The 14,166-nt window shown below is 38.1% G+C and overlaps 1 protein-coding gene across 3 annotated transcripts in view; it reads left to right on the top strand.

Moving 5' to 3' along the window:
- LOC128605387 (KH domain-containing RNA-binding protein QKI-like) overlaps positions 1 to 14,166 on the top strand; it is a 77,154-nt gene that overhangs the window by 34,584 nt on the left and 28,404 nt on the right. For all 3 annotated transcript variants that reach the window (XM_053620780.1, XM_053620779.1, XM_053620781.1), the window contains exon 3: positions 7,655 to 7,771. In XM_053620780.1, coding sequence (XP_053476755.1) covers positions 7,655 to 7,771 — 117 coding nt within the window. The remainder of the gene's footprint in view (positions 1 to 7,654; positions 7,772 to 14,166) is intronic.

Below are 14,166 nucleotides of genomic sequence, written 5' to 3'. Positions count from 1 at the left end.
CTCAAATTCACCACAGTAGATATAGCTAATAGTTGGAGGCTTATTCTGAAATTAAGTCAATATCTGTGTTCAGTAACAGCTGTGTTCAGCATAATGCCTCAGGCTTTATGCCTGAACTCGGCTTTTTGTCGGAACCATGCACACACATCACTGCTGACGATCATTTGTGCAGAAATATGGAGGTTTAGGCTCTCAAATCCATTCCGGCACATCTCCTTCAGTTGCCTTGACCACCTGATGGGCAGAAGATGAAAATTTAATTCCCCTCTCTCTTCTAGATTCCTTCCTAAAAAGCACAGACATTTGCACTTTTCTTCCATCCCATCACAAACGCTTATATACACACACAAACGAGGTTGTGTATACACACACACACACACACACACACACACACACACACACACACACACACATAGGCATTCATCAATGCCAAGCTCAGCAGAGGTGGTGTGTGTGTTGCCCAGCAGGAGAAGACCCAGCACAAAAGGCCTAGGCTCAGGAGGGTGTGTGTGTGAAAGAGCAGCATCAAAGCTCAGATGACAGCTCGGGAGTGGAGGGAGGTAGAGAAGTGATATATCCACTCAGGTAGAGTAGTTGCTGCTGTCACATAAGCTCTGGGTGTGCATGCAGCGTATGAGTAATGCAGTGTGTGTGTGTGTGTGTGTGTGTGTGTGTGTAATTGTGGATCTGTTTTAGTATGGATATGTGTGTGGGTCTCATCCAAGAGCTGTAGCTCTTTTGGATCCTGATATTTAGTCTTTTAGGAGATATATTTGGTGGGTCATGCTGTATGAACTGTTTGTGAAAAGACTTGGCTTCTTTTTTCACAGACCAGGTGCAGTAATGAGATTTCATCAACGGCATTCAGACAGATGCAAATCTTGTTTGTAGAAATCCTCCTCAGTTTAACATGATTATGGTCATTATATTCATCATGTATCAGAATCTTGCCAAAAATACACTTGTATCTTGTGTGTGTGTGTGTCTGTCTGTCTGTCTGTCTGTTTATCTATATTTTTTTCATAGTCCAGATAGTAGAATAAATCATCAGGAAATTAATTTTCATATTTCCTATTTCTGTTTTGACATTTACATTTATTCATTTAGCAGACACTTTTATCCAAAGCGACTTACAAATGAGGAAATACAAGCAAAGCTATCTATCAAGCGGAGAACAATACAAATAGTGCTACCATACATATTTCTATGTTTAGCCATTCTATAGCCTTGCCTATGATCCCTAGATATAAATGTTACTATGTACATTTGAGTATCATCCAATACTGTACAATTTCTTTTGAGCCATTCAGCGGTGGACTTTTGTGTTTTGGATTGTTATCTTGCTGCACAACACATCTGCACTTGATTGATTGATTGATTGATTGATGATTGAATCTCCTTCAGTTTTCAATGGTAGAGAGCAGAATTCATGGTTCTGTCAATTATGGCAAATCGCCCAGTCCCTGAAGCAGCAACGCATCCCCACACCAAAACACTAACACCACCATGTTCGACTGTTGGTAAAATGTTCTATTGTGGAACGCTGTGTTAACTTTATGCCACATGTAATGGTCTTCCACTTTTGACTCATCAGTCCACTGAACATTATCCCAAAAGGCTTGGAGTTGATAACAAGGTATTTTTGGCAAATGTGAGAGGAGTCTTTATATTCTTCATGGTTAGCTGTGCTTTTCACCTTGCTATCCCATGGATACCATTTCATCCAGTCTCACTCTAATGGTAGAATCATGACCTCTGACCTTATCTGAGACGAGCAAGGCCTGCAGGTTCTTAGATGTTTGTCTGTCTTCCTGTGGGATTTTTTGGATGAGACGGTAGTGTTTTCTTGGTGGAATTTTGGTAGGCTGGGCACTTCTGGGAAGATTCAGCACAGTTCCAAATTTTCTCCATTTGGAGATAATGGCTCTCACTGTGTTTTGGAGTCCCAGAACCTTAGAAATAGCTTTGTAACCCTTTCCAGACTGATATATTTCAAGAACAAACTTTCTCATCTCTTGCAGAGTTTCTTATGATCATGTCATAGTGTGCTGATTGTTGAGACCTTTTAGCCTACTTCACATTGCAGGAAATGTTCTATTTAAGCAGTGTTTAGATACAACAGAGATGGCAGTAATCAGGCCAGGGTATGTCTAGTCTGGGTGTATCTAGTCTAAATGAACCCATCCATCCATCCATCCATCCATTTTCTGTATTGCTTATCCTACACAGGGCACAAGGCACAGGGGACATGTACAGGCTGCTAATCCACTGCAGGGCACAATCACACACACTCATACACCCATTCACACACTAGGAACAGTTAAGAAATGCCACTCAATATACAACACATGTCCTTAGACTGGGGGAGGAAACCGGAGTACCCGGAGGAAACCCCCGAAGCATGAGGAGAACACGCAAACTCGAACTCCCAACCCTAGAGGTGTGGGCAAACATGCTAACCACTAAACAAACCTGCCCCCCTAACTGAACCCATTAATCAATTAAATTTGTTTAATTGTTTGATTGAGTAACTAGGAGGCAGTTATTTTTTCACACAGGGCCAGTTGGTGTTTTTTTTTTCAATAACTAAAATGATCATTTAAAAATTGCATTTTGTGTTTACTCAGGTTGTTTTTGTTTGATTACCTGAAACAATTAAGTGTGCCAAATGCAAAATTATACACGATCAGGAAGGGGAAAAATATCTTTTCATGGCGCTGCAAGCTTGCTCTCTTCAAACATCTGTTTTTTTAGTAGTGCAGAAGGCTTGATTTTAAAGGCTTTTTAAAACGAGTTGTGTCATTTGTTCAAATGCATGAAACGTGTGTCTCAGTCCACATCTCACACATGTTTGTGGCATTAATTACAGTGAATTGGATTTATGTCTATGGATTGGATTTTGACTATGTGAAAATGTGTTCTGACACAGATTGAGTTTCAGGCCAGTATTGGTCCAATTAGTGATACTCCATTCTGCAGTATGCTGTCTATTCAATTCAGCAATCACTGCATATGGATTAAGGCCATAGAAACATCTATCAGCCTCTTTAGATCAGCGTTTCCCAACCTTTTTTCAGTCATGGCACCCTTTGAAAATTAAAAACATTTGTGGCACCCTACACAAACACTAATGCTAGACAGTGTTAGCTACATGAGGATGAAGTTGATGGTCCAGAATCATCTGGAGCTTTTCTTTTAAGAAATCTGTCCATTTTTTTTGCACTACACACACATCGTCACGCGCTAATTATTAGGATAAAACACATGCATACAGGTCAGCGAGGGGGGTCGAGGGGGAGGGAATTATTATTTTTTATATGTAAATTTTTATTATTATTATTATTATGCGTGTGTGTCTGTCTTATTATTTCTGTGTCTGTGTTATTATTTCAGTCATCAGATATTTCTCATATATATTAAATGTTTTATACACATTTTAGCATTTTAGAAATATTTGAAGGATTTTTACACGGCACCCAATTGGGAAACACTGCTTTAGATTACATGCTTTAGATTAAATAATACTAGGAATTAGTAGAAATTTGTTATAAAATTCTAATAAATATAGGACATTTAGCTTGAACATTAGCGGAGAAATGCTCTCAGTTTGCTAAAAGAGCTATTTTACAGAACATCAAAGTCCATGAAAGCTGCAAGAAAAGACACTTTGAATTGCTAACGCATCTTCCCTCATAGTAGCTGATATATGTTTTTATCGTCTTACCTTTCTCATTTATTACGGTTCTTGTTTTCAAACGGTTTCCTTGTTTTAAGCAGAACCCATTGATAAAGTTGAATGTGTGCTGCACATTATTAATAAAGGGAACTGTTTAGCTCCATTCATTTCAGAATCTGTCATTTAGCTCAACTGAGAGCATTATAATTTCAGGTGAGAGTATCCTGATTGAGCTCTGTAATACGACCTTAGACTAGCTTTCTCCAAATATTATCTTTCTTCCTTGCTCAAATGTGTATGTAGATTATTACAATGGGTTATGCAACCAAAAACCTGTATAATTACAGATATTTTCTTAACAACACCCAGAGGCCAGCCTACACAAGCACCTCATTAGATTTGTGTAGTTTACAGTAGTTTCTTATTGTGGAACGCTGTGTTAACTTTAATCCAGATGTAGCGGTCTTCCACTTTTGACTCATCAGTCCAATGAACATTATCCCAAAATGTTTAGCCATTCTATAGCCCTGCCTATGATTCCTGAGATATAAATGTTACTATGTATATTTGATTATCATCTAATACAGTCCAATACTCCAAAACATTCCATTTCTTTTGAGCCATTCAGCGGTGGACTTTTGTGTTTTGGATTGTTATCTTGCTCCACAACCCATCTGCACTTGATTGATTGATTGATTGATTGATGATTGAATCTCCTTCAGTTTTCAATGGTAGAGAGCAGAATTCATGGTTCTGTCAATTATGGCATATCGCCCAGTCCCTGAAGCATGCGGAAGAGTCACATTAGATTTATGTAGTATACAATAGTTTATAATAACTATTTTATATAATAAGCATGTGTCCTGGTTTAAAGAAGTAAAGGAAGAGTAATTTGATCCTATATGTAGAATATTTTGTTGTTTGTTAGACTGTAAAGATTCAAACCAAGGTCTACTATATGTGATGAAGTTTTTGCACACCATTAACATCATGCCAGAAATACTGTAATTATATGGTTTCTGTTTTTAAAAGCATCTAAATAAGTTAGTATTATTTTCTGATCCTGGTCCTGGTATCTTCTACCAAGAACCTTGGAGTTGCAGCAGTTAGTATGACATTAGAACTTTTGGACAAGCCATGTTTTTTGTGATATTTTAATGAATATATATTAATGAAAATGTGAGAAACCCTTAAAAAAAATCAAGAACAGTGTACAAAATTCTAACACAATCTCCAACAATCTAAAATCTTCTGAATCAATCAGAAATATGAAACAATATGGAACAGTTAGATTATTAGGTCTAAATATGAAATAATCAAGAGATGGAGTTCAACCATAAGATATGTGTAGTGTGTGTGCATGTGTTAAAGGCAGAGAAATGTCCTTCTTTGCAAGTTCTCTGACATGATGTGAATGTCATATGTAGCCTTTCAGCCCATAAAGCAGTGTTGTGGTGTTGAACATTCTAAGCTCTTAGCTATCATTGTCCTACTGCTCACACAATAACATGATAATAAGATATATTTAACAAATGTGACTGCCCAGTGAGTCACGTACATACTTATTCAAAAGTGGTTGCATTACATTTTTTATGAAGGACTCACACTCCTCGAGGATAAAACGCTTTGTACTCAGGGATATGTATACAGATAACAGGGTATACCAAACTATACAGGATGTCTGTGCAATAAGCCTCCACCTGTGCATGAACGCAGCTGTACATATAAAAATGAAGGCCTCCTGGAGCTTCTCTAGCCTTCCCTCTGATTTCCACATCACCAAGGGCACCTTGAAAATCTGTACAAGACTAGAAAGAAAGGTATTTGCCGTGCACTGATATATTCAGCTCTCTGTAATATATATATATATATATATATATAAAAACCATTATCTAAGTTCAGTTTTCAAGAACACATGAATGAAATGAAGATAAGACCACCTGCTGAGTAGTAAATATGGTAGCCTCAAATAGTACAGTTGCCTGATATGTGTAGCGTATGAAACACACAGATTTGTATTTCTTCTGCTCAGAGGTTTTGTATGCTGATAAATATAAATGTTGTGCCAGTACGGTTGCTTTTGTGCCTTGCCGCAGTTTAATTGCTCCTTTTTATTCATATCATGCCCATGTAATATGCAACAGGGGCAAAAATATGCTGTTATCAAGTACACATACACTTAGCAGTGTTTTACAAGTAGTCGATTATGCACGGAGTCACTCATGTGAAAACATAATTGAATCTGAATATTAAAAGGATTGATAAATCAGGCCTTGAAGGACTATTGATTAGAACAGAGAACATTGGTGTAAACTAGGATTTTGTAGCAGCCCATTGCCTCACCACAAAATTTGTTAGAAGTCATATTGACTATGCTATTTTGATGAATTGAATTCATTTGAGGAGGAGGAGGAGGAGGAGGAGGAGATTGTCGGATAGTAAAACTGATCACGTGAGAGCAAATATAGTCTTTGTTTACAGCATTTGTGGCAAAACATCAGGACACGAGAGCAGCACCTCATGTATCTAGTCAGAATGATATGTATGGCATATTTAATATAACATTAGCACTTATTATCCACTGATTACTTGTGACTTTCCCTTTCATTTCTCCTGTAAACTACTGTAAAGCAGTTGGACTGTTTAAAAATAGCAGAAGCAGGCCCACAGAAAAACAATTCATGTTTATCTCTTAAAAACACTCAAAGTTGGCTTTGCTTTATTGCTCGTCAGTCAAATCCATTCACATGTCAGCGTATGGTGGAGTTCGGACGGCGCCTGATCTTTTGACTGACGGCTCTCAGGTTAGCTCTGATACCCAATCGATCAGGTGAAGGATCAGTGGCTCTTATCTTGTCGTGATGGGCCTGGAGCAGGCAGGGCACCACTCACCACACATCGAGCGCCATTGTCGGAGCTCAGGCTGATGAGCTGCTGAGATAACGGTTAGACAACTTGCTGAAACAAGGTGCCTCCCAGGAAATATTATTCTCCCTCTTCTTGCTTTCTTACCTTCTTTCTTCCTTTTATTGTAGGCTACAGTTCATCAACAAGAATTTGTTAATAATTAATATAATCGAATAATAATAATAATAATTTGTATGATGTCTCTTTTTTTCAGCACCAGTGGTCTAACTATTCTGTGATGCTTTTTGTGCTGAAATGTTTGTGGCGTTTTTGATTGTTTGATTTTTTTTTAAAATGTTTTGACGAGTTTGCCATCATTCCATCGTTTAAAAATGTATGAGGTAGATTTTATCTGGGTTTTAAAGGTTGCGTCTCAAGATAAAGCCGAGAAGAGCATTTCGGAACAAACTCAACCCAACCTTATGCCATGCGGAAAACTCATCTCAAAACGAATCATTTGTAACTTCTGTCAATTCGTACAGGTTTTTTTTTTTCCCTTTTTTTAATTTAGTGCATTTAAATATTACTTTACAATAAGGGAGAGGAATCTGTCTGAATTTGCAATAAAGGCTCAAATCTGTGTGTAAAGCTCCAAGGATGTGCAGTAGCATTTTCACAAGATCACTGATTAGACCATTAGTGAAATTGTGTTTTTATAGTTTTTGCAGTAGTTATAGTTTCTATCTTTTTTTTTATTATTTATTTATTTATTTATTTATAAATGTCTATTATGGAAGCACTTTTACATACACAAAATAAAATGGGCCAAACCCAAAATGGCAAAATATTAAGCTTTTAATGGTCTTGAGAACAAACCATTGGACAGAAGTTACTTTATCTATTTGTTTAATTCTTGCTAATTAACTGTTAAGACCATTAAAGGCTTAATATTTTGCCATTTTGGGCTTGGCCTGTGAAACAGGGTGTCCTGTGCTGGTTTACCTTACTGGTTTAACATACCAATCTTTTGTGTATTGTAGAAAGTGTCCTTTGATATGTAATACATTTAATCCCGTCTACATGCGGTGTATAAGCAGAGGACTAAGTGTTGTGTGTGTTTGTGTGTTGCAGTTTAATTTTGTGGGCCGGATCCTTGGTCCACGGGGGCTTACGGCCAAGCAACTGGAGGCTGAGACAGGATGCAAGATCATGGTGAGAGGCAAAGGCTCCATGAGAGACAAGAAAAAGGTAAGCACATACACATACACACACCATTGTTCATGCATTAGAGCAATTGTCCTAAAATATATATATATATATATATATATATATATATATATCCTGCTCATTTACGGTAAGGAGTATTTGAGTATAGTGGATGGATTGTGCATCATGTGCAGGTCTGGCATGGTTCATTCTGTGATGTATGATGTCCCCCCCACTCCCCCATGCTGCATCTGACAGTTTTGGGCAGGTGTTTAAACATTGTCCTTGGCCTCGGTTTGCAAGAGGGCTAATTCCAGTGTCCCTGCCAGGGCTCCTGTCCCATTCAAACGCCAGATTGAGTGTTGCATGCTGGGTATCTATCTCTCTAGGCCAGTGGGGGTCTGGGAGGGTCTGAGAGTAAGGGGTTATGTCCATAGTCTATTACCAGAGTCTATGACCACTTGGGTAAACATACACACTCTCAGTCTTTCGTATAAGAGTAGATGTAAGTCTGTGTAAGTCATAGTGTGGTTGTGGAATTGACTTTATTAGCGTATAAAACCCTGATCATAATAATACATGCAGCTGGTTGCATTAGTTGTGTAACCTTTTTTTTATACACTCTTCCATGTATGTGAGAGGATCTGAGAAAGTGGTGCATAAGCAGGGCTGGACTTGTATTTAGACAAGTGACTCTCGCAGAGATAGTTATCAAAGGTTATGTTGCACGGTGCTGAGTGGGAGCAGGCAGAAAAATAAAACAAGCGCTCTGTGAAAAGTGCCGCTGTCATCTCACACTCCGTTCCCACATCTGGATCGGTTCGGCGTCCTGTTGGAGCACAGCTGGTCATTGGTGTATCGGATCTCAGCTTTGTGTGCATGTCCATCCCATGTGTTTTTGTGGGTCTGTGTGTCCATGCATGCATGTGAGATTGTGTGTGCTCTCAGTCCTGGCCCTCACAGCAAGCACTGCTAGGGTATTTAACATAGACGGGATCATTTGAACCTCTCGAATGCAAAGTGTAAATATTCACATGTTTAGGTACATGGTAACTAAGGCTCTCAGTTAAATAGTAAGTAACCTCTGTGTAGATCTTCTTCGACCTTCGTTTAATCTTTCCATTCTGACTCAGTTTCAGCTTATTCCCTATACCTGCATGTTTGATTAGATTAGTCTCCATTTGGGCAAGTGTGCCGGTTTTCTGTGTCATTTTACATGGCTTGTTCTCACTATTTATTTCCACTTATATGCACACATATGCATATGAACCAGTGTGCACATGGCTTAAGTGATACAAATGCTGCCTGACGTGTGTGTGTGTGTGTGTGTGTGTGTGTGTGTGTGTGTGTGTTTTCACTGAATGCAGAGTGTCTTTCTGGCAGCCCAAGCAAATAATAGCACTATAACATATAGAAGGAGCTAGGATTCATATTCGCTATTGGTCTATTGCCCATTATTAGGCTTCAGATGCTTAAATATTTGCTTTATTCAATATTATATTGTGTTCATACAGTGGTGCGTGAAAGTTTTTAACCTTTTAGAATTGTCTTTCTGCATAAATATGACCTAAAACTTCATCAGATTTTCACACAAGTCCAAAAAGTAGACAAAGAGAAGCCGATTAAACAAACGAAACAAAAATATTATACTTGGTCATTTATTTATTGAGGAAACTGATCCAATATTACATATCTGTGAGTGGCAAAGGTATGTGAACCTCGATGATTAGCAGTTCATTTGAAGAAGAAATTAGAGTCAGGTGTTTTCAATCACTGGGATGACAATCAGTGAGTGTGAATGAGCACCCTGATCAATGTCTGATCTTCACAGCACATTTGTGGAAGTGTATCATGCAGGAACAAATGAGATTTTTGAGGACCTCATAAAAAGAGGTGTTGATGCTCATCAGGTTGGAAAAGGTTACAGAACCATCTCTAAAGAGTTTGCACGCCACCAATTCACAGTCAGACAGATGTGTATACAAATGAAGGAAATTCAAGACCATTGTTTCTCTCCCCAGGAGTGATCAACCAACAAAGATCACTCTAAGAGCAAGACATAATAGTCTGTGAGGTCATAAAGGAACCCAGGGTAATTTCTAAGCAACTAAAGGCCTTTCTCACATTGGCTAATGTTAATGTTAATGAAGGGTATTGGAAAAATGTTTTGTGGATGAATGAGACCAAAATAGAATTTTTTGTATTTAAATGAGAAGTGTTTTGTTTGGAGATAGGAAAACACTCTATTCTAGCATAAGAACCTTTTCCAAACTGTGAAACATGATGGTGGTAGTATCATGGTCTGGGACTGTTTTGCTGCATCTGGGCCTGGACGACTTGCCATCACTGATGGAATAATGAATTATGAATTATACCAGCAAATTCTAAAGGAAATTGTTAAAACATATTGCCAAAGAATGGTTAAAGAAGAATAAAGTTAATGTTTTGGAATGGCCAAGTCAATGTCCTGACCTTAATCCAAAAGAAATGTTGTGGAAGGACCCAAAGCAAGCAGTTCATGTGAGGAAACCCACCAATATCATTGAATCTGTTCTGTACTGAGGAATGGGCTAAAATTCCTGGTTAGCTGCCATTATTGCTGCAAAAGGGGTCACACCAGATACTGAAAGCAAAGGTTCACATACTTTTGCCACTCACAGATATATGTAATATTGGATCATTTTCCTCAATGAATAAATGACCAAGTATAATATTTTTGGGTTCTCTTTATCTGCTTTTAGCATTACTGTATATTTCTTTAAACATTCTTAATACCATCCCAGTTATGCTTATGAAACATCTTTTTTAATTCAAAATATTAATAGTTTTCAACCATATTTTAACCGCATGGTCTTCAAAAATACAGTGTAGCCTCATCAATTGTACATAACCAGAAAATGGTAGCACTTATTGATGCTATCTAAATGCAATTGAGTTTCTTTTGTCTTATGCTTGCCTAAAGCACAATGTGAGCAGAGATGGCATCTGGCAGCAGGATCATTTTCTGTGAACACCCAAGGCAAGGCTTTCCACAGCCTGCACATCTATCCCGCTCTCATTTTAAAGACATCTCACGCTGCATCCTAAAATTGAACAAAATAGACTCTCATCGTCTTTCTAAATCTCTTTTGGAAGTGTAATGGAGTTGCCCAAACAATAAAGTGAGTGATTAAGGCACAACACACACACATACACATACACACACGCACACACACACACACACACACACACACACACACAAACACACACACACACACAAACACACAGAGAGTGAGAGATAGAGATTCAGACTTTGCAGATCTTGGTCAGGTTCTACCCAATAAAGACCCGATAAAGGAAAGAGGCCTGTCACAATATTTATGTAACCATTTAATTATTGATTATGATAACAGATTCCACAGTCATATGCTCCCTTATAAATATATGTAGTTAGTAATAAAAATAAATAAATAAAGACATTCAAACTCAACAAAGTTCTTAATATAATCAAATGACATCAAATCAACACATCATTCTATTTTAATTATTATTTTCAGTCAGTGGCTTTTTAAAAAAAATAGTTGTAACTATGTTTCGTCATGAATAAATAACCTGATAACCTATTTGTGTAATTTGTGACTTTATAGTGTTCTATCTGAGTTAAGAATTAATGAAAGATAAAACCATATCTTGTATATATTGTAACCAAAGGTTACAATTTCACTCATGTTTTTTTTTATATTAAAGTTATTTTTTTTGCTCTGTTTTTTGCATTTTAAATCTAAAATGGAAAGAGTTGTAGCTTTGTACATATATACATTATTACTCTACATTTATGTGTATACAGTATTATAATGATAATGATAATGAATCTTTATTGGTCACGTATACATATGCAGTGAAATTCTTTTCTTCGCATACCCCAGCATGTCAGGAAGCTGGGGTCAGAGCGTGGGGTCAGACATGATGGAGCAGAGAGAGTTATGGGTTAAGGGCCATGCTCAAGGGCCCAACAGTTGCAGCTTGGTAGTGCTGGGCCTTAAACCCCCAACCTTCCGATCAGTAACCCAGAGCCTTAACTGCTAAACCACCACCGACCCACAAAAGGGGGCATAAATTGTACAGGGGTTCTTTACTTACTATAGGGTTTCTACATCGAATCCTCTCTGTAGAACACATATCCAAGCTGAAGAACCCTTAAGGCAAAACGGTTTCCAAACTATTATTAGAAATATTGCTCTAACTACAAAGATGGTTTATGTGTGCTACTGTTTCAAAATGTAAGCAGGAGACACATTTAAACAAGCCACATTTTACTTTAGTCCTTTTTACTATCCTCTCATGCAGCACCAGCATAAGAATTTAGCAATAAAAACTGTCAAATATCCTCATCTACCTCCACTAAACAAACGAGCATTGTGTCTCAGATCACATACTTACGTACTATTCTAGACAGTTATTTAGTACTAACACTAACCGGTTTTCCTCTTACAGTTAGTGTTTGTATTTCAAAAATCTATCATGCCACCTTTAAACCTACCCAAAGATCTTCTGGATCTTCTAGATTGGTAAATATTTTTGAATGTAAGGTCAGAGTTTTTGATCCGAAATGCAGCCAATGACAACAGCTCATCAGTCTGATTGATGTTGTTGTGTAGGAATTCGCTAAATATTTTACAGTTCGACTTGGAAACCTGCCAGAAAGGGATGTTTCGCATCTGATGTGCCGACTAGTGAATGTTGAATTTAATCTTCCAGACGGAATGCATATAACAGTGTTCACCAACCCTGTTCCTGGAGATCTACCTTCTGAAAACTTTAGCTCCAACCATAATCATGCCCATCTGACCCTCTAAACATTGCCTTAAGAAGTTCTTGATCAACAAAAAAAGGTGTAGGTTTTAGTTGGAGATGAAACCTGTAGGAAGGAGGATCTCAAGGAAGAGGGTTGGTGACCAGTGATATATAAGATACACAGACAAGTGTGTGAACAATGCCACTCAAGTTGATGTATCACACCACCCCAGCATGGATTATTTTCCTTTAACAACACGCCCCGTGGTGTTTTATTCCTTGTGTATCATTCGAAGCTGGATGTCACAGTGGAAAGAGATGCGCCCTTTCAAACACACCTTTGGACTTTTTGAAATGTAAGTTCACCGTTCCCATTAGGCTGCTCCGTCTAAAATACGTTGCAGATGTGATGGGATGTTCAAATCAATTTTCTAGCCTGGAATTAACGAATGTAAGGTGGTCTAGACGTAAAGACACAGAAAATGTCCATTCGGGGTCGTTTTAGGAACTCCTGCCTTAAGGGTTCTAGGTTTAAACTTCCTCTTCTAAGAGTGTGCAGATGAAGAGTGAGATCTTGTTGTCTGGTGGCTCAGTTTCTCTAAAAAGTTCAGCTCAACACTTTGGCGTGCCACCAATTATTGTTATTAAGGCTGTTAAAATCACTTTAGAACTGTCTAGTCATAGTACAGCCATGAAACAGAAACACGGTGTGTGTGTGTGTGTGTGTGTGCTCACTGCACATTTGCACAGTGTTTATTTTTATTTAGTACAACCTCCGCCCCTCACAGTGGACACATATTAAATGCAGTTGTTTATATGAGCCGAACTTAATTTAATATTTGAGGCACGCCGTGACTACACTAACAAGAAGTTAGCCATGGGCTCAATGTCTGCCGATGTAAATTTTAAGGAGCCACAGAATACCACAGAATTTTAAACCTATCTTAATTACCGCTGTCAAAACATGCGCTCAAAAATTCTACACCTTTACAGCAAGGACACCTGAGACTTAAACCGAGTGTTGTCTCAGCTCAATATGAACGAGGACAAACTGACAGCATGCATAACAGGAATACATAATTCAACAGCGGCATTTAGTTCTGTCCGTCTTTATTAGTCACCCAGCAAGAAACGGAATAAAGAACAGATTTGTGGAAACTGAATTAGTTTTTTTTTTTACTTCCACAAAAGTAAAAAAGAGTGTGTGTGTGCGTGTGTGTGTGTGTGTGTGTGTGTGTGTGTGTCCACATCCATGTAAATGTATGTGTATGTGTGGCAGTGATATTTTGTGCAAGCAGAATACTAAGATGCTGTGATTAAGAGTAACAAAGAGCATAACTCTAGATTCTTCTGTTCTCTAAATCCTTTAACAAGGACCTTTGATGTGCTGAGACTTTTACACAATCACAGCGTTGTCAGGATCTCAGCACACAGCCCTCGCTCCTTCTTCTCTCGACCCTTTAACCTGCTGTAATATTTGAAAGTGGTACATACAGTATACACTCGCAGTTACAGTCGCTGTCACAAAGCAAAGGCACATTTACACAATGCTGTTAATGCATTTACATTTGTGGCATTTGGTGGACGGCCTTATTTAGAGGGACTTACATTTATAAATGCACATTTACAATGCAAACATATTTTAATATTCTACACATCGTGTG

The sequence above is a fragment of the Ictalurus furcatus genome, chromosome 3, assembly GCF_023375685.1.
Source record: "Ictalurus furcatus strain D&B chromosome 3, Billie_1.0, whole genome shotgun sequence".
Lineage (NCBI taxonomy): Eukaryota > Metazoa > Chordata > Actinopteri > Siluriformes > Ictaluridae > Ictalurus > Ictalurus furcatus.
This window is presented reverse-complemented; position numbering and strand designations above follow the sequence as displayed.